Here is a 27280-nt window from a genome sequence, read left to right on the forward strand (position 1 = left end):
GCACTAACGCTAGTACCACAGAGAGAGAAGGAGAGTTGATGCAAGTGATGTGGCCTAAGCGGAACTGGGGATGCTGGGTCCATACAGGGAGCCCCAGAGATGCCGTCCACCACCAGGCCCCGCAGGATGAGGCTCAGGCTGGCGGATGGAGACAGCTGCTTCCTGCCACGAGGACAGTTAGACCGCAGCAGCTGCAGCTCTGCTCAGAGTTGTTTCCCAGCACTGCTACATAGGTTCTGGGGGACTCTCTGCCCAACCTTCCCCAGAAGGTCCTCAGCAGGACACAGGCTGAGCTGGGCCCCACTGCCTCTGGGTTAGGATCTAGTGAAGTAAACAGACTTCCCATCATCCTGTTTTTGGCTTTTTATTTTGGGTCAGAGTCTCTCTATGTGGTTCCAGCTGTCCTGGAACTCACTAGACCTGGCTGGCCTCGGAACTCGCAGAGATCCACCTGCCTCTGCCTCCTGAGTTCTGGGATTAAAGGTGTGTGCTACCACACCGGCTCATCCTTTTCTAAATCTAAATTTTATCTATTTTATTATGGGTATGAGTGTGCAGACTGCTCGGGTGTGCACGCCACAGCACTCACATGTGCAGGTCAGGGGACAACTTTGTAGAGCTGGGTGTCCCCTTCCATTTTTACATGTGGTCTGGGGATTAAACTCAGCCATTATGCCTGCTCTGCAAGCTCTTTTATCTACTGAGCTGCCTTGCTGTGGCCCTTTGATCTTTGAGTGTTATTGCAGCCCTGGGGTCATGGTGAGAAAGACCCTAAACTGCATGCGTTGACAGGAATCAGGAGGCATACGCCTGAGGCTGAAGACCAGCTCTCTGCCCGGAGCCTCCTCTGTGCCAGAGCGTTCAAACACACCCTTTCGTCAGCCCACACATGTTTACTAGACAGCTCTGGGCTTGCTGTCATCAAGGAGGCTGGCCATCATGGGGACAATTTATGAAGGGAGTTTGAAGGTCTTGGGACCTTGTCTGTCTGTCTGTCTATGTGTGTATACATACACTCAGACCTGCACACACACACACACACACACACACACACACATAAAAACACATATATATGTATACACACACATGCACGTACACACACAAACATGGTCTCAGGGCCATGTTTGAGATTTTGTTTGTTTGTTTGTTTGTTTGTTTGTTTTTTCGAGACAGGGTTTCTCTGTGTAGCCCTGGCAGTCCTGGAACTCACTCTGTAGACCAGGTTGGCTTTGAACTCAGAAATCTGCCTGCCTCTGCCTCCCAAGTGCTGGTATTAAAGGCACCACCGCCTGGCCATGTTTGAAATTTTTGCACTTGATCCAGCAGCTGGACGGCCTGTCCAGATAGCACCCGGAAGTGAACAGATCTTGGGACTTCCTTGGAGGTAGGAGTCTGGCAGCACCTGTCCTGACAGCTCTGGTCTCCATGCTTAGGGAGGTACCCAAATCAGATGAAATCCAGAGGCCATTGAAGGAGGCCTTCAGTATCCCTGACTCTAGAACATGTCACTGACGGATCAATATGAAAATAGGATTCTAGCCGGGCAGTGGTGGCGCACGTCTTTAATCCCAGCACTTGGGAGACAGAGGCAGGCCGATTTCTGAGTTCAAGGCCAGTCTGGTCTACAGAGTGAGTTCCAGGACAGCCGGAGCTACACAGAAAAACCCTGTCTCAGAAAACAAAACAAAGAAAATAGGATTCTAACTTGTTGAGCTAGGATCAGACTTAGCTCCAAAACAGTAAGAGGGAACCGTTTTGCCCGATAAGCAGAACTTTCATACAGGCATAGGTACGGTCCTATCCAGCCTCCGGCCGCCAGAGGGCGGTGCAAACACTACAGACGCTCGGCCTGCCTCTCTTGTCTCTTCCTCGCCTTCGGGTTTGTTTTACTTCCGGTTATGTGGGGGGGAATCGGCGCTCGGAAGGATCGCTGATCAGTTTGCACTTCCGGAGCGCCCGTGCTGCGGGTCTGCAGGGTGATGCACCGGGGGTGAAAGGCCTTTGCACCTAGGTGAATTCCGCTCCCTGCGGTGACATCCGTCGCCGCAGTCGGCCGCGTGTGCGCTGCACTTGGCCCCTTTCTGTGACCCCGGTAGGCGGCCCTGGGCACTCCGCTCAGTGGCCCCGTTGCGAGGGATGAATGACTGAGCGAGCGAGTGACTCCCGTCGCCTCCTCCCAGGTGACGGCGCTTCGTCGAGGGGCGCCCGGGCCGCGGGGAGGATGAATCGAGCCAAACCCACCACCGTACGGAGGCCCAGCGCGGCCGCCAAGCCCTCAGGTGCGTCCCTGCGCGCGACGACCGCAGGACAGTCAATGAATGGGTTCTTTGCAGGCCGGCATGGCCCCTGAAGGGGCTCTTACGGGACATAGTTAACTTGGGAACTGTTGAAGAGCATAGGCATCCAACACAGTATTCCTGCAGAACACGGTCATCCAACTCAGGGTTCATGCAAACATTGCTGTCTTGGGGAGTCGGGGAGGGGGGGGAACTCCTGGAGGACAAGGGCATCCTTGCCCTGTTGGGTATCTGGAAAGGACGGGGTACCTGGATCAGAATCACAGTCCCTGGAGCCGGATAATCTAGACTGGGAACCTAAAGTTTCTTCTTGCTAACTGTGTGACTCTGGTACATTACCTAACTTCTGTGTCTTTATTTGTAAAGTGAGGTTCATGCTTTTGAAGAAACTCGGTGAGAATTAAGTAGACAGTACTTAGGATGGCTTGGTTTCTAGTGAGCACAGGATTAGCGTCAGCCATCACTTGCTCTGCCAGAGTGTTGTTGAATTTACTTTTGTCTCCTCAGGGTCCCGCTCTGAGGAGGAGTATCACAGGTGTGGGGTTTCTTTTCCTCTGCAGGGCATCCTCCCCCTGGGGACTTTATTGCTCTGGGGTCCAAGGGTCAGGCCAATGAATCAAAGACAGCATCCACCCTGCTGAAGCCAGCCCCTTCTGGGCTACCTTCAGAGCGCAAGCGAGATGCATCCGCATCTCTGTCTGGGGCCTCTGCGCTGACTGGTCTCACTAAACGCCCCAAGCTGTCCTCCACACCCCCACTGAGCGCCCTGGGACGTCTGGCTGAGGCTGCAGTTGCAGAAAAACGAGCCATCTCTCCATCCATCAAGGAGCCATCTGTGGTGCCCATTGAAGGTAAGGTCAGACTGGCGACATCCCCAGAGAGATTCCTTCATCCCGTCCTTCACCCCAGTGCCCATCAGAGCCTCTTCCAGCCTGGCTCTGTTAGCACAGTGGGGGGGGGGTGGGCTCTCTGCCTGGCACTGTGAACAGATGCACCTCCCAACCCCATAGTGTTCCATTCTGTCATTTATCTGGTGTGTCTATGGCCTGCCCCTGGCTGTGGCAACACTGTTCTGAACCCGGTTGGGGGAGGTGCGCTGACTGTGGTGGCACTCAGGTAGTTCTGGCCTGGTTCTTAAGTGGAAGGGGATCTTTTGCTCACTGTTTCTGCCTCCAGGACAGGGAGCATTTTGGTGCCATTTTCTAGGTGGAAAATAGGTGCCCCAAAGTACCAAAGAGACCTCAGAGGGGAGATGACTGTCCCTGCAGTTGTGCAGGTGTCTGACCCTCCCCTGCTTCTTGTCATTTATCCCATGACTTCTTTGACTGTGCCAAGATGGAGCCCAGGTCCCAATGCACATGAGGCAAGTGTTGTAACCACCGAACTCTACAGCCCAGGGCCCCTCCGTGACTCATAACAGCTCCGTGATGCCTTAGCCTAGACCTGTCACCCACTGGCTATGTGCCAGCCTCGGAGCACCTAGCGTTCCAGTCGCAGACACCACTGTCTGCGTGTCTGCTCAGAGCCTTTTCTAGGGGACTCCTCCCTGAGAGCCAAAGGGGACAAGCATCCTGTCCTGCAGCCTTTAATGAAGTTGTGTCTCAAAAGGCTACATTATCCCTCGATACCGGGATGTCATTTGAAAGGCTCAGATGGTAGCCAAGCTTGGTGGTGTAGGCCTTGTCACCTCAGCTGCTTGGGAGACTGAGGCAGGTAGATCAAAAGTTCAAGGCCAGCCCCAGCCACATCTTAACACAGCCCTATCTCACAGGGAAGAAGTAAATTGAGGGCTATGGGTATAGTTCAGAGGCAGAGCCCCTGCCTAGAATCCCCACAGTGAGAGGCTGGGGCTATGCTTTAGTGGTAGAGCCCCTGCCTAGAATCCCCCAGGGAGGGGCTGGGGGCGTGGCTCAGTGGTAGAGCCCCTGCCTAGAATCCCCCAGTGAGGGGCTGGGGGCGTGGCTCAGTGGTAGAGCCCCTGCCTAGAATCCCCCAGGGAGGGGCTGGAGGTGTGGCTCAGTGGTAGAGCCCTTGCCTAGAATCTTCCAGTGAGGGGCTGGGGGCGTGGTTCAGTATTTGTGAAGCCATGGGTTTCTGAGAAAGGTTTCTGGGAGCTCAGAGCCTTCGTGTGCTGGTGAGGCCCGTCTGTGTTGCCTCTACTTGTCTGCTCTGGACGTGGCCTCTGCTTCCACCCCTCCCTCACCGGAAGCTCCCGTGTGGTCAGTTCTGCCCACAGTGCTGCTGGATGAGATTGAAGCGGCTGAGCTGGAGGGCAATGACGACAGGATTGAGGGAGTGCTCTGCGGGGCAGCGAAGCAGCTCAAGGTGACAAGGGCCAAACCCGACAGCACGCTCTACCTGAGCCTCATGTACCTGGCCAAGATCAAGCCCAACATCTTCGCCACAGAGGGTGTCATTGAGGTGAGACTGGCCACGCCTCCTGCTCACTCCACCCTCCCTCCACCTGCCGCAGCCGTCGCTGTGTGGTGTGGGTCCATCTCACGAGCACTGTAACTTTACCTTCCTTCCAGGCCCTGTGCAGCCTCTTGCGGAGGGACGCCTCTGTCAACTTCAAGGCCAAAGGGAACAGCCTAGTGTCTGTGCTGGCCTGCAACCTTCTCATGGCCGCGTACGAGGAGGACGAGAACTGGCCTGAGATCTTCGTGAAGGTTAGTCACCTCTCTGGGGTCTCTGTGAGCAGAGCCACGAGGAAGTGGGGATGCTGGAGACCAGTACAGGAGAGGGCCACGAATGGCGGCCCCCGGTGTGCTTGCCTTCCTCTACGGGCGTTGGCGAAGGCCTCTTGCATGCCTGCCCTGGGTACCCATCCGGCATCAGGCCGGGTCCAAACCTGACTCACCGTAGGTATACATCGAAGACTCTCTGGGCGAGCGGATCTGGGTGGACAGCCCTCACTGCCGCACCTTCGTGGACAATATCCAGACAGCCTTCAACACCAAGATGCCCCCAAAGATGCTGCAGGGGGAGGGGGCACGCAGTGGTGGTGAACTTGGTGCAGGTAAGAGATGCTAAAGTGTCTTGTGAGGTTGGGGGTGGGGGGCAAGGGCACCAACCTCCACGTCCCTGGGAGAAGGCACCCATCAGCTCCCGTGGTCCCCGCAGGCAGCAGCCCCCACCCGTCACTCACAGAAGAGGAGGACAGTCAGACGGAGCTGCTGATCGCAGAGGAGAAGCTGAGTCCTGAGCAGGAGGGACAGCTCATGCCAAGGTAGGTGGGCTGACAGCCTCGGTCTCAGAAGACCCATGGGGGGGGCATGGGAGCTGCCATGCTTCCTGGCCTCCGTTCCCCCCCCTCTGGCCTAGGTACGATGAACTGACAGAGAGCGTGGAAGAGTACATCCTGGACATGCTCCGTGACCAGCTCAACCGGCGCCAGCCCATCGACAACGTGTCCAGGAACCTCCTGCGGCTGCTCACCGCCACCTGCGGCTACAAGGAGGTGCGGCTGCTGGCCGTGCAGCGGCTGGAGATGTGGCTGCAGAACCCCAAGGTACGCCGCGTTGGCGGAACAGAGTTCATGGGTGGGTGGGGGGTCTCCTCGGGGGCTCCGGGTGGTCGTGGTTGCATGCTCGGTGGTCTCCCTGGCCTCCCCGCAGTTGACCAGGCCAGCGCAGGACCTGCTGATGTCCGTGTGCATGAACTGCAACTCACATGGCTCGGAAGACATGGATGTCATCTCCCACCTGATCAAGATCCGCCTCAAGCCCAAGGTGCTCCTCAACCACTATATGCTCTGCATCAGGTATGTGGTCAGCTGGCGCGTCAGCAGGCCAGCAGGCAGCAGGGGCAGCCTGTCCCGTCCCGCGCCCCCTTCCTCCCCCCTCCTCCCCGTCACCTGCTTGGCTCTTTGTGTCCAGGGAACTGCTGAATGCGCACAAGGACAACCTGGGGACCACGATCAAGTTTGTCATCTTCAATGAGCTCTCCAATGCCCGAAACCCCAACAACATGCAGATTCTGTACACAGTGCTACAGCACAGCTCTGAGCTGGCGCCCAAGGTGGGGAGACTTAGTGTGTGACAGGCCCCCGGGCTTGGGCCTCCGTGAGGCCTGGGGCTTGTAGAGCTTCACAGGGAGAAACTCCTCTCTCTGGGCAGGAAGATCCATTGACTTCTGGTTTCTAAACCGTCTTCACGAGCTAACACGGGCTCCCCAGCTTCAGCGTGGTGTAGCCCTAGGTGGGGTTTTTCTAAACCAAACAGGCATCTCCACAGCCCTCCAGCCCTGGCCTGGAGTCCTAGCTTGTGGCTCCCAGGTCTGGCATCTCCCCATACTCAAGAAACACTCTTGTCCTTAACAAGGAGCCGGCCTGTTATGTTGGGCTCTGGGCTAGCTTCTGGCCACGCCCGACCACGGTTGCCCTCTCAGCTCGGTGTTTTAAGAGAATTAGCTGGGTAGTTGTAGACCTGGGAGGTCGCTTTGGTGTTCAGTATTCTTTGAGCCCAGGTGGGTGGGGTGGAATGGGCTGAGGTATCCGTCGGCATCACTGCCAGCATCTCCGTCTATCCCTGTGCCTGCCAGGTCACCATTACCCCGGTCAGAAGAGGACTGGTTACCCTCCTCACGGGAGTGAAATACAACACAGTCAGCTCCTAAGAGTTCATGTCCTGAAGGGGTGATGGCCCCCTCCTCTCAGGACAGGCAGCCCGGCCTGGCCTGTGCTGTGGGATTTTGTCCAATCCTTCCATGTTAGCTGCTTAGTTATTTGGGAGGATCGTTGTCCTGGGAAGGCTTTCTGCGGGTCCCAAGTGAGGTCCTGGCAGGTCCGTCGGTGGGGCCAGGCTATGGCAAAAGCGTGTACCTAGATGACCAGTGACCCCGGCTCTCTCTGGTTTCCCTCTTCCTCAGTTCCTAGCCATGGTGTTCCAGGATCTGCTCACCAACAAGGATGACTACCTCCGTGCCTCGAGGGCCCTGCTGCGGGAGATCATCAAACAAACCAAGCACGAGATCAACTTCCAGGCTTTCTGCCTGGGCCTCATGCAGGAGCGCAAGGAGCCGCAGTACCTGGAAATGGAGTTTAAGGTACCTTGGGACCCCTGACCACCGCCTCCCGCTTCGCAGTCTCCTGACACCGAGAGGTTTACCTTGTTATAGGAATGGCCAGCGTGCCAGGCTTGTGTGCAGACATGGGCTCAGTGGTCCACACAGCCAAGTGTGAAGCCACTCAGTGTTAGCTTCATCTCTCGTAAGGATGGGGCGGGGCTGACCAAGCTGGGGAGCTGGTGACCCCAGCGTTGGATGTGGACAATTGCAGCTGGCAGGACTGCGGGGTGGACGGAGCACCCCAGTAAAGGGTCTGATTGACTCGTGGTGCAGAGCAAGAGATGGGAGGGAGTTTGCTGAGCAGGATGAAGCAGGAAGGCGGGGGGCCTCTAAGGCTCTAGGGCAGGATGGCGATCCACCGTTGTGGCAGTCTGCCATTGGGGAGAGGGCTCTCTCTGTTGGCTGAGTCCCCTCCCAGTAGCCTGATCAGGACCCGGAGGCCTGCTTCTGTCAGCTCTTCCCCCAGCACGGTGGTCTCTAGATGTGGGGACTAACTCTAAGTAGCTCGTGTGTCCATGTCTGCCGTGCATACGCACGCATGCCTCCCTACGCCACATGGGGACCCTTGGGAAGGGCCCTCAAGTCACTCACGCCCACTCTGCCGCTCTGTATGCCCACAGGAGCGGTTTGTGGTCCACATCACGGATGTGCTCGCTGTGTCTATGATGCTGGGCATAACAGCCCAGGTGAAGGAGGCTGGAATCGCCTGGGACAAAGGAGAGAAGAGAAGTAAGGCCGTGCTGGGCTGGGGGCACTTCAGCTGAGGTCATAAATAAAACCGGGCACATTCCTGGAGACCGAAGGTGGGGTGGGGGTGGGGGCGGGGGTTCCGTCATTCCAGCTGGAAGAAGTGGAAGGTTTTCTAGAAGCGGTGGCCTCCTCCTGCCTCCTGTCTGAGAGAATTATCTGTGCTCGGAGCCTGTTCACGCAGGCATCCTGTTGACTTTGGAGGGAGCGGGGGTGGTCTCCATAGCGGCTTGGCCCGCTTGAGCGAGCGCTCGAGGCCGTGGCTGCAGGTGCCATGAGTCTGATCCGTCTCCCTAGACCTCGAGGTGCTACGCACGTTCCAGAACCAGATTGCAGCTATCCAGCGTGACGCAGTATGGTGGCTTCACACTGTCGTCCCCTCCGTCAGCAAACTTGCCCCCAAGGATTACGTGCATTGGTAAGAGGCAGGCCTTCTCTCAGCCTCACAGTGTCACCTGTGTGGGTACACTTCAGGTGGGAGCTGTCACCTCCGAGGCGGCCGTCAGCCGCACACCCTCAGAGCCCTGACACTGGCCGACGACAGAAGGGTCCTGAGCATGAGAGCCACACGTGGGCTGCCTCTCCTCACAGAGGCCCCACCGACCCCTCTCCTGGTCACTAGTGACCACCCACTGTGGGCAGGTGGCTCAGGAGTGAGGCGAGAAGGCCCCCAAGCGCTTTTCCATTAGTAGCTTTTGCCAGAGTGGTCCCTGCGGGGTGCTGTTGGGGTGGAGACTCCCTTGCACGGCCACACCCTGACTGACACCTGCTCTGTCTCTGCAGCCTCCACAAGGTCCTCTTCACCGAGCAGCCCGAGACCTACTACAAGTGGGACAACTGGCCACCTGAGAGCGACCGCAAGTGAGGGCGAGGGGGGGCAGGGCAGCCAGAGTGCAGCCTGTGGGCACACGCATAGCAGATGTACTTACTGTTCTTCACCTGCAGTAGTATCCGCCTCACAGTCCTGCCTCTTCCCTGACCCCCCCCCCCACACACACACACCTCCTCTCCGCTCCCGCTCTGTCCTTCTTGGACTGATCTGCAGTGTCCTCCAACCCATTGGCCACCTGCATGTTCTGGGACATGCCCTCTCCAGTCCTGCTATCAGTCTAGCTTGTAGACACTGCTGTCCTGTTGTACCAAAAGCATTCTGCCTACCGTAGCTGCCACATTTCCCAGCTGCTCGCCAGGGCTGTGGGCGTCCTGTCCGTCACTCATGAATGAGTGACCGTGGCTTCTCACTGTCTCCCTATCCATTGAAGGCCGGGAGCTAGTGTGCATGCCCTGCATGGGCCGCTAGACTAAGGAACATTAGACTAAGGAACATTTTACTGCGGAAAGGCGGGTTGGAGTCTGGCCACTGGCCACTGGCCACAGGAGATCCTGGTGGATCCTCACCACCCCTGTCGCCCAATGTCACCTGCAGTTTCTTCCTACGCCTCTGTTCAGAGGTTCCCATTCTGGAGGACACCCTGATGCGGATCCTGGTCATCGGACTGTCCCGGGAGCTGCCTCTTGGCCCTGCGGACGCCATGGAACTGGCTGACCACCTCGTGAAGCGAGCCGCCGCTGTGCAGGCTGATGGTAAGACCGACCCCTGGCGCCGTGCCCTTCACAGAAGCGAGAGGTGCCACCATCCCAGCCAGCTCACACCCTCGCTACTGTCAGGGGTCCTGCCACCTGCAGGGCCAGGGCCTTGCCTGTCCCCAGTTTAGCCTGTCATGCTGTGGTATCAGTCATACACACACCATCTGGAGCAGTCCCAGTCTCTCTTCCCACTTCCTACTACCCGCAGAGGGGGCTGGGCCAGACACGGGGACCCAGGTATCTTTGGGTTTCAGATGTGGAGGTTCTGAAGGTGGAGCGGATCCAGCTGATAGATGCGGTTCTGAACCTGTGCACCTACCACCACCCTGAGAATATCCAGCTGCCCCCGGGGTAAGGCTGCAGCCCGGCTCCCAGCAGGTTGGCCTGTCAGGCAGCGAGGCTGAGGGGGAGCTGGCTCCCAGGGCCCACAACTGCTTCCCACTGTTCCTGTATGTGAGAGGTTGCTTCTCCAGTAGCTTTTTGGGGGTGGGGGGAGGGGGTCTCAGACTTTGAGGGCTTCTCTTTGCTTCTCTTTTCTTTTAGATGGTCTCTCCATCCAAAAAGATGTAGGTCTCACCATGTAGCTCAGGTGCCTCAAAACCAAAATTCACCTGCCTCGGCTTCCTGAGTGTTGGGATTAAAGGCATGCAGCTCTCTGCCTGGCTTCTTTAAATTTTTTCTTTTTCTCAGTACTAGCAGTTGAACCCAGGGTTTTGTGTGTACTGGGCAAACACTGACACTGAGCTGTATAACAAGCATTTTTTTTTTACTTAAAGTTTGTGTGTGTGTGTGTGTGTGTGTGTGAATTCAAATGCAAGTGTTTAGACTTGGTGGTGGCTATCTTTACTGCTGAACCATCTATCTAGCTTTTTTGGGTTTTTTGTTTGTTTGTTTGTTTTTGTTTTTGTTTTTTCATGACAGGGTTTCTCTGTATAGCCCTGGCTGTCCTGGAACTCACTCTGTAGACCAGGCTGGCCTCGAACTCAGAAATCCACCTGCCTCTGCCTCCTGAGTGCTGGGATTAAAGGCATGTGCCACCACTTCCCAGCAGCTTTTTTGGTTTTAAGGTGTGTGTATGTGCACGCGCGCGCTCGCATGCGAGTCTGTGTGTCTGTCTGTCTGTCTGTCTGTCTGTACAAGTGGGCGTGGCAAAGCTTGTATGTGCAGGTCAGAGGACACTTTGTGTAAATCCTGTCCTTCCACCATTTGTGTCCTGGGGATCAGACTTAGGCCCTCAGCCTTGACAGCACCAACTGAGCCGTCTTGTTCTCCTGTTCTTTGAGCCAGGGCCTCTTACTTTTTCACTTGGAATGCATCAGTTTGGCTAGCTAGTGGGGCCCAGGGCTAGCGCTAGGATTACAAGCATGTACCACTCCATCTGGCATTTATATTTGGGTTCCAGGGAATAGAACCGGCCTAGCCTGAGCTCGGGGCACCGAGCTCACACTGTCACCGCCCCTGCCTTCCAGGTATCAGCCCCCAAACCTTGCCATCTCCACCCTCTACTGGAAGGCCTGGCCCCTACTGCTGGTTGTCGCCGCATTTAACCCAGAGAACATCGGTAAGCTGTCCTGGCCGCAGAGACAGATCATGGGCCAGAGCCTATGGAAGTGCCAGCTAGGGTGCAGGCCGGGGCCGGGGGGAGGGAGGCTGGGGAGAGTGCTTTGGGCAACTTCTGTTGTTCTCTAGGCCTGGCTGCGTGGGAGGAGTATCCCACCCTGAAGATGCTCATGGAGATGGTAATGACCAAGTAAGTGGCGAGCATCCTTCAGCCCAGGGTGGGGCCGCACAGAGGAGCACTGTTGATGCTGCCTCCCTGGTGTCTGCCTCCTTGTGTGCCATTCCCGAAGCCAAGTCCTTTGTCCCCAGGTCTCAGTGGGTGACTTCTCTTGGGCTGGGCAATGTGCTTCTAGCCATCACCATGGGAACCCATGGGCAGGGTGACAGGCCCTGTGCACACATGTTGGGCAGCTTGCACACTGGAGACTGGGGAGGGGGTAGTGTGGATGTGGGCCTGACCCATGGGGAATGCCACAAGTCACAGCCATGGTGACTCTGTCAGTGGTTAGCGTAGCTGAAGGCGCCTCATCGTTCCGGTGTTGAAGACTGTGTGGATCATGGTGAGGACCGCTGCTTGGAACAGGTCCGGCTCAGCCAGGCAGCACCACAGGGAGAGCAGCGGGTTTAGGTCATAGCCTAAGGTCATGACGTTGTAGGGATCAGGCTTGTATGTGGCAGTGATATTGGTGACCAGTTACCTGCTGTGACATTAGGGACTGGGATACGCTCAGTCTCTATGTATGGCCCTGGCATGGGTAATAAATGTGTGACTGTGGTGTAGGATACTGAGTGTGGGGTTTATGCCTGGGAGACATGGGACATGGGATCTGGTGGAAGGGACTTCTCAAGGAGACCAACTTTTGAGCATTAAAAGGGGAAGTATTTGTGCCTCACAGAAAACTGTTGTTTCTGCAAGGCTTTTTCATGAGAAACAGTGGTCCCATGACATATAAGGTGGCACATACTGTGGCAGAGTGTCCTGGACACCGGAAGGATGATAAATAGCTAGTCACCACAGTGAAGGTGGTCCTCGTGCTGTGGGAGGAGCCTGTGCTGGGTTCCTGTGGTCTGCAGACACTGGAGCTTACCTGGGTAGCGTTGTCGCTGACCCGGTGGTCAGGCTGCACTCCTGCAACCACAGCTGTGTGTGCCTGGCCCTGGACATTGCCCTCTGGGTGCCATGCGCAGGGGTGGGTACGAGGCCTGCATGTTTGTGGTCTCCAGTAACTACTCATACCCGCCGTGCACGCTGACGGACGAGGAGACGAGGACGGAGATGATCAGCCGGGAGCTGCAGATCTCTCAGCGGGAGAAGCAGGAGATCCTGGCCTTTGAGGGTCACCTGGCCGCCGCCTCCACCAAGCAGACCATCACCGAGAGCAGTAGCCTCCTGCTGTCCCAGCTAACCAGCCTGGACCCCCAGTATGCCACCCTCCCTGCCCCGGGTGTGGGCGGAAGGGAGGTGACATACTGACCTTGGCTTGTTCGCTCTGCCCTGCACGGTGTGGCTCTCTGGGATTAGGCCTTAGGGTGCTGGGGTTAGTTGAGCTGTCTGCCCCTTGATAGCAGGGCTGGGACAGTGTGGCTTTCCAGTTCTTGCACTCTGTGTTGCATATGTGGCCTTCTGACCACCGTCTTCCCTGTGACACACAGAGGCCCTCCCCGGAGGCCACCCCCTCACATCCTGGACCAGGTGAAGGCCCTCAACCAATCCCTGCGCCTTGGGCACCTGTTGTGCCGCAGCCGTAACCCAGACTTCCTCCTGCACATCATCCAGCGACAGGTGAGTCCTGCCCTGGGAGTGGTGGAGGGAGCACGGGCCAGGAAGGTTCCAGAGGTTTGCCCCCACAGGATGAGTGCAAGAGTGCGGTGCATCCTTGAGTGCTGATAGTACTTAAACACACATGGGTGTGTGCTGACTGCTGCAGGTTGACACTTGCCCTGCAGAGGGCACCCTTGAGCCTCTGCAGAGCAGAGGATTCAGGGGATAGGGCTGGGCCTCTATTGATACACTCAGTCTCTCTGCTGCCCACAGGCCTCCTCCCAGTCCATGCCATGGCTGGCAGATCTGGTGCAGTCCAGCGAAGGCTCACTGGACGTGCTGCCTGTCCAGTGTCTGTGTGAATTCCTGCTGCACGATGCAGCTGATGCCACAGCCTCAGGGGAGGAGGAGGATGAAGGCGAAAGCCGGGAGCAGAAGGCCAAGAAGCGGCAGGTGAGGCATCCCAGCCATCCACCCCACCAGGTCTTCCCCCAGCAGTGGCCCTGACAGTTCTTCTTGGTCTACAGAGGCAGCAGAAACAGCGGCAGCTGCTGGGCCGCCTGCAGGATCTGCTGCTGGGCCCTAAAGCAGATGAGCAGACCACGTGTGAGGTGCTCGACTACTTCCTCCGGCGTCTGGGCTCCTCACAGGTGGCCTCCCGGGTGTTGGCCATGAAGGTGGGTGTGGCCGGGTGTGTGAAAGACTTGGGGGAGGGGTGGGTGTATGCACGTGAGTGCGTGCGTGGGTGCATCCTGGGGATTAACAGAGCCTCACACATACTAGTCAAGTGCTCTACCACTGAACCACGCCCCCAGGCCCTCCCTGGAGGATTCTAGGCAGGGGCTCTACCACTGAGCCACGCCCCAGCCCCCCACTGGGGGATTCTAGGCAAGGGCTCTACCACTGAGCCATGCCCCCAGCCCCTCCCTGGGGGATTCTAGGCAGGGGCTCTACCACTGAGCCACACAGCCTGGTTTTCTGTGTATGTATTGGGTAACCACTTGGCTCTCCCAGACTTCTTTCCTAATTTGCGCGGACAGAAGGGACAGGTGCTGCTAGTCTAGTCTGCAAGAACCGAAGCCCCTTGTCTCTTGGCTGTGTCTCCTTCCCTGGGTGGTGGCAAACTGTGACAGTGGTGGAACAAACTGCAGCGTACCATGTCTAGAAAGGTTGTGCAAAGCACCAGGCTGGGACTCGGGCTCTCAGATCCCGTCCTTAGCACCAAAGTAAAAAGCTTTGAGCAAATATTTAAAGCTGGGTATGATGGGCAGCCCTAGTGATCCAGCATCCAGGATGCTGAGGCAGGGGATTTCCAGGCCAGTCAGCTAGATAGCGAGTCTGAGACCAACCTGGGCTACAGACTAAGACCTGTCTCCCAAAATAAGCAAGGAGTTTAAAAAAAGAACTCAGCCCACACTACCTTTCTTCTCTAAACTATGGTGACAACAGGGAGCCGGCTGATTTCCTCACCTAGGAGCTGCCGTGTTCTCCATGTGGTGCTTCAGGGAACAGTCTGGGAGCAGACTGGGCCTGCTGCATGCCAGGGCAGGCGGGCCTAGCTTTATATGTGTGTGTACCTGCAGGGCTTGTCACTTGTGCTGTCAGAGGGTGGTCTCCGTGACAAGGAGGAGAAAGAGCCCCCCATGGAGGAGGACATCGGGGAGGCAGATGCCCTGCAGGGCTATCAGTGGCTGCTGCGGGACCTGCCCAGGCTGCCCCTGTTTGACAGCGTGAGGACCACCACTGCCTTGGCTCTCCAGCAGGTGTGGAATGGGCTAGTCCAGTCCTGGGAGGGAGGGGTAGATGCGCACTGCCCCAGGACCCTTATCAGACACCTGTCCACCTCTCCAGGCTATCCACATGGAAACTGACCCCCAGACCATCAGCGCCTATCTCATCTACCTGTCCCAGCACACCCCGGTGGAGGAGCAGGGCCCACACAGTGACCTGGCCCTGGTGAGGGAATTGTGGCAGGGCCAGATGGCCGTGTCACCAATGTTGTGGCTGGCTGTGAGGCTGGCGGCCACGGAGTCGAGGCGGTGGGGCCACGTGTGACAGGATCTTGGGAGCCTCTGACAGTCCCTGTCCCTCCTCAGGATGTGGCCCGGCTGGTCGTAGAGCGCTCCACCATCATGGCGCACCTCTTCTCCAAGCCGTCCTGCAGCACTGCCTCCGACGCGGTCCTCAGTGCCCTGCTGTCTGTCTTTTCCCGCTACGTGCGGCGCATGCGGAAGAGCAAGGAGGGCGAGGAGGTCTACAGCTGGGTGAGGGCCGAGCGGGTCAGCCACTCGCTATCCAGTGGGACGGGGCCTTCAGAGCTGGGTGGGGTGGGGGCTGGGTCTTCAGGGGCGGGTCTGAGGCAGACTGTAGTGGGGCACAGGGTGGGCACACTGTCCCCCAACACCACCCTCCGAGCCACCCGGTGCCTGTCCCTCTGCCCTCTCTCACAGTCAGAGTCTCAGGACCAAGTGTTCTTGCGCTGGACCAGTGGGGAGACGGCCACCATGCATATCCTCATCGTCCATGCCATGGTCATCCTGCTGACACTGGGCCCGCCTAGTTGTAAGCAACCCGTCCTGGCCTTTGCTAAGCTCAGCTTCTAGTCAGGATGGCCTGGGAGGAGCCCTCTGGCCTAGCTCGGGCGTGCCCTTGCCTGCCGTACCTCAGTGGCCAAGTCCAGAGCCTGGGAGCCTCAGTCTGCCTGAAACCCCTCTCATCAGTGCACGTCCCCTTTATGCCTACGAGACCAGAAAGGGTTCTGATGCCCTGGCGGGGACTTCTGAGGCATGTGGGTGGGTTTCCTTATCATACTGAGGAAGTTCGCGTCTGTGGTGTGGTGTGTGTGTCTACCACGATGCTGCCCCGAGGAAGGACAGCAGGGAAGGCTGACTGTCTCCTCTCATTGGGCCCCTGGGCTCTGTGGAGCCAGAGACTGAAGGCACTGTGAGGACAGCAACTTGTGCTGCATTCTTTGGCTCATAATATAACTCTGGGCGACCTGGAGAGGAAGCTGCCTTCCACCCTCAAACCCAGGCTGCCGGACAGCAGACAGGGTGACATGAAGTTACGTCCCCACTGCCGTCTCAGTCTTCCTCTGCACCATCATTTGAGCCTTCTCTGTCCCCCTAAAACCTGAGTTTTCCCCAACCCCCAACCCCATTCCTACTCCCACCCCAAGAAGTACAGTCCTTAGTGGTCTGGGATCCTTCTGGGGTTCATGGCTCCTCAGATGACGCAGCTGTTCCCTGTGTCCTCCCTAAAGCTGGTGATAGCGAGTTCAGTGAGTTGCTGGACATCTGGTTTCCAGAGAAGAAGCCGCTGCCCACAGCCTTCCTGGTGGACACGTCTGAGGAGGCGCTGCTACTGCCCGACTGGCTGAAGCTGCGGATGATCCGCTCTGAGGTCCCCCGCCTGGTCGATGCTGGTACAGTGAGGCTGGGGGAGGGGCGCGGCCTCGTACCTGCTGCCTGGTGGTCTGAACCGACTCAGGTCACACCTTCCAGGAACTCTGAGGGCTCAGAGACCACGGGCCCAGAGAAGAAAACACTAGAAAAGACCTAGCCTTTAGAGACACGAGAGATAGTTTCAGGGCCTTTGGAGGGCACATGGGCTATAGGAGAGCTGTGCAGAGGAAGGTCCCATCAGGGGCTAGTGTGCTCAGCATGGGTCTTTCAGTCTGGCCCCAGGCAGGGAAGGAGACTCCCATGAGTGGCTTGGGTGGACTTGGGAAGCCCAGTGCATGATAAACCAAGGAGCCTGGGACGCTAGTGAGCCAGAGAGCCACTGATGATGTCATTGCTTCAGAAGCCACGGGGGACTAAATACTGGCAGAGCCAGGCCCAGCGCTGGTGCATCTGAGCCGCCCTGACAGGGCAGGGTGGCCCAGTGGGCAGCTGAGCATCCCTTGCCCGCAGCCCTGCAGGACCTGGAGCCCCAGCAGCTGCTGCTCTTTGTGCAGTCCTTCGGCATCCCCGTGTCCAGCATGAGCAAGCTGCTGCAGTACCTGGACCAGGCAGTGGCCCAGGACCCCCAGACCCTGGAGCAGAACATTATGGACAAGAGTAAGCCGCGGGGCCACAAGGCTGGCAGCACCCTGTGGCCCACCACGCCCTTTAGGGCGGATGGTGCGGTTACCAGGTCAGGCGGGTGGGGCTCCTACTGTACTGTCCTATCATGACTGACTGGAGGTTGGAGGGAACCATAGGTCCTCTGCTGGGAACCCAGCAGCTCAGCTTCTGTAGTCTTTGTTTTGTCTTGTCTTTTCGAGAGAGGGCTTCTCTGTGTAGCGTAGCCTTGGCTGTCCTGGAACCAGCTCTGTAGAACAGACTGGCCTCCAACTCAGAGGTCTTGTCTGCCTCTGCCTCCCAAGTGCTACGATCAAAGGTGTGTGCCACCGTTGCCAGGGTAGCTCCTGCAGGCGAAGAAGAGCTTGCTGGGCATGGTGTGCCAGCCCCACGAGTCCTGTGTTTGCTGGAAAGGTGGGCGGCTTCACCCCAGTGGCCCCCCCGTCTGTTGCTTTGCAGATTACATGGCCCACCTAGTCGAAGTACAGCACGAGAGAGGCGCTTCTGGAGGCCAGACCTTCCACTCACTACTCACGGCCTCCCTGCCGCCCCGACGAGGTACAGCCCCCCCTTACCCCCTGCACGTTACAGTCCGAGCAGGACCGCTTTTGGCCTCCACGGTATTCCCTGGTATGCGCCAGCCTTATTTGGTGGGCCCAAGAAAGCTCTGCTCTCTGGTCACAGTCGCAGGACAGGGCCAGGAGCTGGTCAGAAAGTTCTGAGGCCACATGCTTCCTGTTTGTCTGCAGACAGCACAGAGGCTCCTAAGCCAGAAAGCAGTCCTGAGCCCCCACCGGGCCAGGGCAGGACGCGGGCAGGGACACAGGTTCCGGTGCTTGGCCCTGAGGACGACCTAGCTGGCATCTTCCTGCAGGTACAAGGGTTGCCGTGTGAGGGCCCCTCAGCAGCGCCCCCTGCACGTGTTGTCTTGTGTGCACGCCCCATGCTCGCAGAATGAAGTCTGGTTCTGGGGTCCCTGCCATTCCCTGTGCTAGGGTGCTAGGTACCTCTGTCCTTCACAGCAGTTGTTGGGGTGTTAGGCTTCCCTGCTACCCTTCTAGCAAAGATTCTGGGTCCCTTAATTAATGCACTGGGGACCGAATCTGATGGGCTGGAGGCGGGATACACACGGAAGCCTTGGGGTCCAGGGCCTCTGCATTCTTACACCTTCTGCTTTCTAGATCTTCCCACTGAGCCCGGACCCACGGTGGCAGAGCTCCAGTCCGCGCCCCCTTGCCCTGGCACTGCAGCAAGCCCTGGGCCAAGAGTTGGCTCGTGTTCGCCAGGGGAACCCCGAGGTGCCGGGCATCACAGTCCGCCTGCTGCAGGCCATGGCCACCCTGCTGAGCTCCCCGCACGGTGGCACCCTCGCTCTGGCTATGCACCACAGCCACTTCCTTTCCTGCCCGCTGATGCGCCAGCTCTACCAGTACCAGGTACGCTGACACATGGACTGGTGGAAGGGAAGAGCTGTGGGAGGGAGACTGGCGGCCCCACCAGAGTGCATGGCTCTGTCTACTGTAGTAAGCCCTAGGTATCTCCCCAACACACCCTCAGGTCTGATGTTGTTCCCAGCATCCCTTAGCAGGTCTAGATTTCCTGTCTTTAAGTGTAAAAAGCCAGCTACCTTGGAGCAGGGACAGGGGCAAGGGCAGGGCCAGGGCCCTATCACAGAGGGTGAACAAGTGAGGTCTCTGTCACCCCTGTCTGCAGGCTGTATGGCCTGGCTCTGCCCTGTCTGTGTGCACGAGTGCATCAGTGTGTATGCTGTGTTTGTGTGTGCGTACCTGTGTTCTTTCTCCACTGTGTGTACTGGTTACCGGGGAGGTAATGGCACATCCCCAGGGGGCTAGTATTTAAACCCTTCAAGGTCATCCTGGCATTTAAGAGACATGCTTTTGAGTGGCAAGGGGAATGATGTTGGGCTCTGGGCCCCTGGTCCTGGGTGGCAGACTGCCCCCCAGGCAGGGCTGTTAGAGTCCTATGCCAGCATGCTGACTTATGGCTGGCTGTCCCCACAGCGTGCGGTACCACAGGACACTGGCTTCTCCTCACTGCTCCTCAAAGTGCTCATGCAGATTCTGCAGTGGCTGGACAGCCCCGCTGTGGAGAATGGGCCCTTGCAAGCCCAACTCAAGTTATTCGCTACTCGCTATTCAGCAAGACGCCGGATCAGTGACGGTGAGTGGATCGGTGCTGGTGAGCGAACTGAGGGCGGCGGGTGGGCGGGGACTGGTGGGTGTTACTGCGGTGGAGCCAAGCCTTCTGAGAGCCGTGGGCCTCTTGAAGAACAGCTAGCCTGGGCAGAGAGGCGGGCTGTGATGTGTGGGCAAGCCAGAGCCACGGCATTGGTCACATGGTTCATACCACCCTGCAGTGCGCAGTGGGCTCCTGCACCTGGCTGAGGCCTTGAGCTTCCGCCATGACCTGGAGGTGGCCAACTCCACCACACGGGCTGTCATTGCCACCCTGAGGTCCGGAGAGAAGTGTACTGTGGAGCCTGAGCTCATCAGCAAAGGTACTGTTTGTCCGCAGCTCTCCCCTCTGCCCCACGTGGAGCTCTCGAGGGTGGGGGGAGTGTCTGCCTCGGGAAACTCTAGGCTGTTGGTGTGCTCCACTCAGCCAGCCTTCTTTCTCTCCCACAGTCCTCCGGGGCCTCATTGAGGTGCGCTCCCCGCACTTGGAAGAGCTGCTGACAGCGCTCTTCTCAGCCACCCCAGACACCTCCTGCCCGAGCCCGGCCTCTGGGCCTATCGTGGTGGTGAGCTCCTTGCTGCTGCAGGAGAAGGATGAGCTCCCAGGCCCCAGCAAGCAGGACGTGGAGGGTGCCAGGTAATTGGGAGTGTAGCCATGGCTGGGAGGGTGGTGGCTCTGCAGCCTGGTCTCTGCTCTGACCTTTCCGTCCTGCAGCACGGAAGCCACGCGCCTGGGACCAGCATCTGGGCTGCTCGTGGACTGGCTGGAGACACTGGACCCTGAAGTTGTCTGCAGTTACCCTGACCTTCAGTGGAAGCTGCTCTTCTCTCGGAGAAAGGTGACAGGGCCATGGCCCAGTGCCCTCCCACAGTGCTGCCACTCTAGACTATGTCTCATAGCCTCCAGAGGGGTGTGGTTAGCCAGGCCCAGGCCCCCTGACCCAGGGGCTGGTGCATGTCTCTTTGGGTCAACATTGGAGCCACATCTGGGCCTGGGGCTGGAATGGGGTGAGGGCAGGATAGTTCACAGATCCTAAAGTCTGAGGAAATCATGTAGGCCCAGGGCTGTGGGGAAGTGGAGAAGGTGGAAGGGCCATGCATTGTCATTTAAACCCAGCCCTTGCCCAGAGCAACAGAGGAGATGGTCAGAACCCAGGCCCTGCCTCACATGGAGGAGGTGAGGAGATGGGGCCAGGCCAGGCCCTTGGCCACTGTTTCTTGGGGGCGCCCCACCAGAACATGGTCAGCTGACATGACTTATCAGAACTGCTGGTCCCTGGGCCCAATTGAGATCACCCCGCCCTCTTTCCTCTCTAGGGCAAAGGTCACGTAAGTGCCCAGGTGCTCTCCTTCCGCCCCTACCTCCTGGCCCTCCTCACACACCAGGCCAGCTGGTCCACGCTGCACCGCTGTATCCGGGTCCTGCTAGGCAAGAGCCGTGAGCAGAGGTGAGGCCAACCCCAGACCCCCTAAGAGCCTCTGGGCCTGGATACAGTTTTGTGGGAACCATGACTGTGTCCCCTATACCTTGATTCAGGGCAGCATTTCCTGAGGGGACTTCCTGTCATGCTCCGTGCCTTGGGCACCTGCAAGCCCTCAACAGCAGGGCCAGCTGTTGCTTGCTTTTGGTGCCCAGCCCCTCTCATCTTCTTGGCACAGTTTTGTCTGTGGAGCATTTGGTTCATATCCATGGCGTGGTACAGGAGGAGGCAGAGGAGCTGTGGGAAGCTGCCCAGCACGGCCTTGACTGACAGGCCCAGAGTGTGGGCTCAAACTGTGTTTGAGTTTTCTCATAGGAACCATCAGGTGCCCAGCTCACAAACATAGGACCTGGGAGTGTATGGATCAGGGAGACCCCTGTTGGGCAGCCATTACACTTGGCCAGGGACGAGGGACTCCTCAGGAGGACGGCCGTGGCGGTCCCTCCACAGAGGTTCCTTTTCTAAGAACTTGACCCTGGCGCGAGTGTTCAGCTTCTTGCTTGGCGCTTCTTGCTTCTCCCAGACTCGACCCTTCTGCCTCCCTGGACTTCCTCTGGGCCTGTATCCATGTCCCCCGCATCTGGCAAGGCCGGGACCAGCGCACTCCACAGGCAGGTGTCGAGGTTAGCCCAGCCCCGTGGGTGCTGGCTGCCCCTCCTGGGGCTGACCGCAGCCTCCTGATTGCAGAAGCGGCGGGAGGAGCTGGTACTCCATGTCCAGGGCCCAGAGCTGCTCAGCCTGGTAGAGCTGATCCTGTCCGAGGCGGAGACCAGGAGCCAGGACGGGGACAGCGCTGCGCGCACCCTCATCCAGACCCGGCTGCCCCTGCTGCTTAGCTGTTGCCGTAGTAACGATGAGAGCATTGGGAAAGTGACTGAGCACTTGACCAGCTGCATTCAGCAGTGGGGGGACAGGTACCTGAGTCCCCATCGCGTCCCCTCGCCGTAGGTAGCCGCTGTCTGCCGGAAGTGGCTCCTTCAGCGCACGGCCCTCCGCTGGCCACACCATCTGAGTAACCCAGTCCCTCTGCCTTCTGCTCTTCCCAGCGTGCTGGGCCAGCGCTGCCGAGACCTGCTATTGCAGCTGTACCTGCAGCGGCCAGAGGTCCGGGTGCCAGTGCCCGAGGTCCTGCTGCAAAGCGAAGGTGCCACCAGCAGCAGCATCTGCAAGGTGAGGGACACAGCCCCCACAGAGCAGCGGGGAAGGGGGGCGGGCAGCAGTGGGGCTGTGGGGGTGGGGTGGCAGCGGGGTGCTGGGGGCGGGGCGGGCTGGCGGGGGGTGGGGGGGCGGGCTGGCAGCGGGGCGCGGGAGGGGGGTGGGGGGGACAGCGGGGCTCTGCGCAATCAACCTCACCTCACCTCGCCTCGCCAGAGCTCATCCTTGCTGTGATAGGCTTTCTTCCTGGATGCAGCCTGGTGCAGAGATGCCCCTTCCCCTTTCTGTGCTCAGGCTGTGGACAGACAAAAGTTGTCATGTGTGTTGTGTAGCATGTGGACAATACGGAGCCATGGCCTCCATCAGGAGGGTCGTGCCCGGTCACCTCAGAGTTCCCCCAAGCCCTCCTGCCTTCTACCCTTCTGGCTAGCTCCACTGTACAGGGCAGATCAGCCTGCGTCCCCTGGAGCTTTGTGTGAGGGGCCACGCCTTCGGTGTGATCTCTAGAGTGTCCATGCTGAGCTGAGCGTGGTGTCCTGGGCCGTGGTGGGGAGGGAGGGTTCAAACGGTGTCTAGGACGTAGTCTCCCCTCGCCGTAGCTGGACGGGCTCATCCACCGCTTCATCACGCTCCTGGCAGACACCAGTGACTCCCGGTCTTCTGAGAGCAGAGTGGCTGATGCCAACATGGCCTGCCGGAAGCTGGCCGTGGCCCACCCCATCCTGCTGCTGAGGTGCGTGCTGTCGCAGCAGTGGATAACCCTGTGGGGTTGGGGTGACTGGGGGGTGGGAGTGTGACCAGGGACATTCTTCTGCTGCCCCCAGGCACCTGCCCATGATCGCAGCTCTCCTGCATGGCCGCACTCATCTGAACTTCCAGGAGTTCCGGCAGCAGAACCACCTGGCCTTCTTCCTGCATGTGCTGGGCATCCTGGAGCTGCTGCAGCCACGGGTTTTCCAGAGCGAACACCAGGGGGCGCTCTGGGACTGCCTGCGATCCTTTATCCGCCTGCTCCTGGTGGGTGCCGTGCAGACTGTCCCCCACATCCTCCTATGACCCCTCCTGCCCTCGCTTGACTCCCTCCTGCTCCTACAGGACAGCCTGGAGTCACCCTCCAGTGGCTTCTGTCCCCACTGTGTGGAGACCAGCTCTCACTGAGGTTCCTAAGCCCCAGTGTCCCCAGCCTGGGGAATGCGACATTCAAGACCCTCAGTGCCCAGCCCCACGAGTGCTGTTTGTTAGTGTCATATGCCTAGTATATAGATGATAGATGCTGTGAAAGCAAAAGCAGGCCAGCCGGGTGTCAGAGTCGCACACCTGCAATCACAGTACTTGGGTGGCTGAGGCAGGAGAGTCGCAAGTTCTGGACCAGCCTTGGCTATAATATTGTGAGGCAATACATGGGTCCGACCTAGGGGCTGGAAGGAGAGCTTTAAGATTAGAGACTGTTAGCTGCTCTTGCAAAGGAAGGCCCTGGTTTGGTTCTCATGGTGGCTTACAAGCTTAGAAACTCTAGTTCCGGGACACCAGCCACCCATACATACAGACAGACATTCAGGCAAAACATTTGTTCAATAAAAACCCAAACATCAGGTCCCAGTCAGGCTAGCTCTGGGCCCATGACTGTCATGGGGGTCATGCGTCGGGTAGAGGTTTCTGAGGAAGCCCCTGGTGACTCTGTCTTCTCCACAGAACTACCGGAAGTCCTCCCGCCAGCTGGCTCCCTTCATTAGCAAGTTCGTTCAGTTCATCCACAAGTATGTGGGCTGCAGCGCCCCAGCAGCCGTGGCCTTCCTGCAGAAGCACGCAGAGCCCCTCCAGTGAGTTCACACACCTGCCGGGGCTGGACAGTGACCCCGCGCCAGAGCCAGGAGGGGGCAGCCCAGACAGTGAATGTTCTGGTCTGAATTGCAGCCCCCAGCCTCACCCCCACTTGCTCCTCCGTACCCTTCCTCCCCATTCAGTCCTCCTCCTCGCGCATCCCTCCTCCCTACCGCTTCACTTTGCTCTTCCCTCCTCCCTGGCCCTCCTCTCCGCCCTGCTGCCTCTCCTTGCCTGGCACTCTTGCCCGCCTGCCCTCCTCTGAAGTAGACCCACGCTTTCTCCGCAGTGACCTGTCCTTTGACAACAGTGACCTGGTGATGCTGAAGTCTTTACTGGCAGGGCTCAGCCTGCCCAGCCGGGATGGCAGAGCTGACCAAGGCCTGGATGAGGAAGGTGATGGTAAGCGGACAGGTGAGCTCCGGTGGGCTGCAGGGAGGGTCCTGGCGAGTGCCAGCCCACGAGCCCCGAGACCGCATCTGTCTCGTGCATGTGTGTGGGCGGTACCATGACCAGGCTGACTGAACGGAACCACCTTGTGGCAGTGTTTGGTTCTGGATGCTTCCTGTACGCTGCCCGGGCAGGTTGGTCCTTAGGCCCAGGTCTTACTCCCACCTCAGTTTCCTGATGGTGGCCCCTGCTCCACAGGCAGGACGCTGTCCTTGGCTGACATAGTCGCTGGCAGATAGGCGATGACTCGGTAAGGCAGGATGACTAGAAGCCCGGTGATTGCACCTAGCTCTTGCTGCCTCTGTCAGCCAGATGGACTGTGGCCTCGGGTGCCTGAAGGCACTTGGTCCTTAGAGGACACAGTACAGACACAAGTCTCCCATGTGGAGAGGTACCCTGGGGGCAGAGGCAAGGGAATGGGCTCCTAAGCTGGCTGTAGTTAGTGTGAGGAAAACATGAGCGGGGTCTTCCAGGGCAGCCCCACATCCCAAATGCTACCTTCCACATGACACCCCTCCAACCCCATGACCCCCACATGTATGGCGTACCGTGTGGCATCCTGGATAGTGGCCATCGTGCCTCTGGGATGGGCATAGCCTTTCCATGGAGACTGTGGTCCTCGGTGTTCAGCTGTCTTCTGACCCTGACTAACCTTCCACAGATGACCGTTCAGCCGGCTCCCTACCCCTGGTCAGCGTCTCCCTCTGCACCCCGCTGACTGTCGCCGACGTGGCTCCTCACATGAAGAGGCTTTCCCGGGGCCAGGCTGTTGAGGGTGAGTGAGGCCCCCACCCCCACCCCCACCCCGTTCCTAGACCACCCCGGATCCACTGCACAGCTTGCTTAGAGAGCGGAGTGGACTCCCGAAATCATTAAGGTTCTTAAGGAAGACCTAGCAGGGTGTCTGGTAGGTCTGTCAGTCTTCAGAGCAGAACCAGGGGTTGAGTAAAGAGGCTTGCTCCAAGCATCCATTTTATAGGCTGAGCCACTGGTCACGGCCTCCCTGGAGACCAGTGTGAGGCCAAACGGGGAGGGCATGCGTCAACAACCACGGAACATGGCACGGTTCCTGGTGCGTCTTGGGGAGACCCTGGGCGACTAGGAAACTGTCCCTTCCTGTCTCAGGGTTGCTTGGGGTAGGAAGGAGGGTCCCCGTAGGTTCCCCCTAGACCCCGCAGCCTGGCCTTTTACCCTCAGATGTGCTCGAGACCCTGAGTGACATAGACGAGATGTCACGGCGGAGACCTGAGGTCCTGGGCTTCTTCTCGGTGAGTGAGGCTGGAAAGAGCCCGGGCTGGCATCTAGAGGGGAGCACTCGCCCCGCTGCCGTGCCAGCCAGGCGCTGTCCCAGACGGAAGTAGGAGGTCAAGCGGGCTATCCCACTGCCCAGGTGGCAGCTTGGGAACAGGCCCTGCAGTGACCGTTAGGGCGAGTCCCCACTGTGACACACTTCTCTCACCCGAACAGACCAACCTGCAGCGGCTGATGAGCTCCGCCGAGGAGTCCTGCCGCACCCTGGCCTTCAGCCTAGCACTGCGCTCCATCCAGAACAACCCCAGGTAAAGCCCCAACCTAGGGCCACTGTCATCCCAAGCTAGCTGAGCCCGGCAGTAGGAGGTCAGTGCAGACTGGGGCGACGGGGCCTGCCTGGCCGGCCTCCTGGACCACAGGGCGACACCCCGTGACCATGTCTCTTGCAGCATCGCCGCCGACTTCCTGCCCACCTTCATGTACTGCCTGGGCAGCCGAGACTTTGAGGTGGTACAGACGGCCCTCAGGAACCTGCCAGAGTACACCCTGCTCTGCCAAGGTGAGCCACGCCCCCCCCCCCCCCCCCCCCCCGTGCCCGCCTGCCATCTGCTTTCCCACAGCCGTCTGACCTCAACTCTCCCACAGAGCACGCGGCTGTGCTGCTGCACCGAGCCTTCCTCGTGGGGATGTATGGCCAGATCGACACCAGCGCCCAGATCTCAGAGGCCCTGAAGATCTTGCACATGGAGGCTGTGATGTGAACTGCTGTGGTCGCCCACGATCCCAAGCCACGCCCGCGAGCCTGCCCTGGGGCGGTCTCGCCCTGGAGCCCCTTGAGGCTGGGCAGGGGCTGAGAGCAGCTCTCGCCAGCCATCGACTGGTGCTGAAAGTCCTCTTGAGTCTTTGGGGTCACAGGAGGTGTGATGGAGAGAGGCTCATCTGCCAGCATGGCGTACCAAGGGCGGTTTAAATGAAGCGTCAAGTGCCTGTGTGCTGTCTGGTGTCCTGAGTGCTCCCTGGCCAGTGTGGTCTGGGTTCCTGTACGTGGTGTAAGACTTCCATGGTGTTGAGCAGAGGCCTGGAGGGCACATTCCCTGACGGACCACCCTGCAGGCTGCCCACACCGCCAGCTGCCTTCAGTGGTATGGCGTGCTTGGTTCTGACTTCATTATCTCAAGATCAGCCAGGCAGGCAAAGTAGTCTCACCCTAAACAGATGAGAGAGCCCTGTGGTTCAGGCAGGATTGGCCCAAGTAGCCTGTGGTTCTAAGCAAGTCCTGTGGGTGGCCTCTGATATGAACCACCAGTTCCTACCCACCATGGGGACAGCAAGGTGCTGATTGCAGCTGGACCATTCTGTGGAGAGCATTTGTCTCTGATGGACTCATGCCCTCCAGGTTAGGATCAGAGCCATTCTCAGGGTGGCCAAGAGCCTAGGGGTACAGGCACCTCCCCAGATTATCTCCATAGGGTTGTCCCTGGTGGTTGTTCCATCTCTGGCCACCAGGGGTCACTGTTTCCTTTATTAAAAAACACACAACAACAGCTCCAGCCCCAGGTTCCCCAGAAGTCATACTGCCTCTGGCAATGACCTAGGCTCAGACCCACAACTCCTGGTCCTGTCCTGGCTGCTGAGCCAGCCCTGCCTGTCCACACACCTTTCCGAGTGCATTGCTACTGTTGCAGTCTCCTTGAGTCTTCCACAACCATGCAGATCTGATGACTGGGGCCCGATGGGACGAGGCTTCCCTTTGTCCCCAGGAAGGTTCCTGGAGTGTTTTGGAGGACCAGGTTGGACAAAGAATGAGGGACAGGCGCCAACTTCAGGTAGTCAGGTCCTCACC

The 27280-nt window shown here is 58.6% G+C and overlaps 1 protein-coding gene across 5 annotated transcripts; it reads left to right on the forward strand.

Annotated features, from left to right (window-relative positions):
* The first annotated feature begins 1908 nt into the window (after positions 1–1908).
* On the forward strand, positions 1909–26424 carry Ints1 (integrator complex subunit 1). Of its 5 annotated transcripts, none has more exons than XM_052167592.1 (47): positions 1909–2279; positions 2858–3148; positions 4522–4718; positions 4829–4966; positions 5163–5316; positions 5421–5526; positions 5622–5808; positions 5915–6060; positions 6176–6317; positions 7167–7343; positions 7985–8093; positions 8409–8529; positions 8895–8972; positions 9538–9695; positions 9953–10049; positions 11168–11259; positions 11388–11448; positions 12483–12680; positions 12912–13041; positions 13294–13473; positions 13548–13697; positions 14604–14783; positions 14872–14976; positions 15117–15284; positions 15471–15582; positions 16283–16444; positions 16935–17081; positions 17544–17642; positions 17834–17958; positions 18266–18520; positions 19106–19265; positions 19462–19602; positions 19730–19916; positions 19995–20118; positions 20597–20727; positions 21284–21371; positions 21448–21674; positions 21807–21930; positions 22515–22648; positions 22740–22932; positions 23608–23735; positions 24026–24150; positions 24848–24961; positions 25384–25454; positions 25654–25745; positions 25887–25996; positions 26083–26424. In XM_052167592.1, the coding sequence occupies exons 1-47, from the start codon at positions 2141–2143 to the stop codon at positions 26196–26198; spliced, it is 6669 nt and encodes a 2222-aa protein (XP_052023552.1). In that variant the 5' UTR covers positions 1909–2140; the 3' UTR covers positions 26199–26424. The 5 variants fall into 5 exon arrangements, with proteins under 5 accessions (XP_052023552.1, XP_052023555.1, XP_052023551.1 ...); XM_052167595.1 differs by having other exon boundaries at positions 24026–24138; XM_052167591.1 differs by having other exon boundaries at positions 5421–5525; positions 5615–5808.
* The last annotated feature ends 856 nt before the right edge of the window (positions 26425–27280 follow it).

This window comes from Apodemus sylvaticus, chromosome 22 (genome assembly GCF_947179515.1).
Source record: "Apodemus sylvaticus chromosome 22, mApoSyl1.1, whole genome shotgun sequence".
Taxonomy (NCBI): domain Eukaryota; kingdom Metazoa; phylum Chordata; class Mammalia; order Rodentia; family Muridae; genus Apodemus; species Apodemus sylvaticus.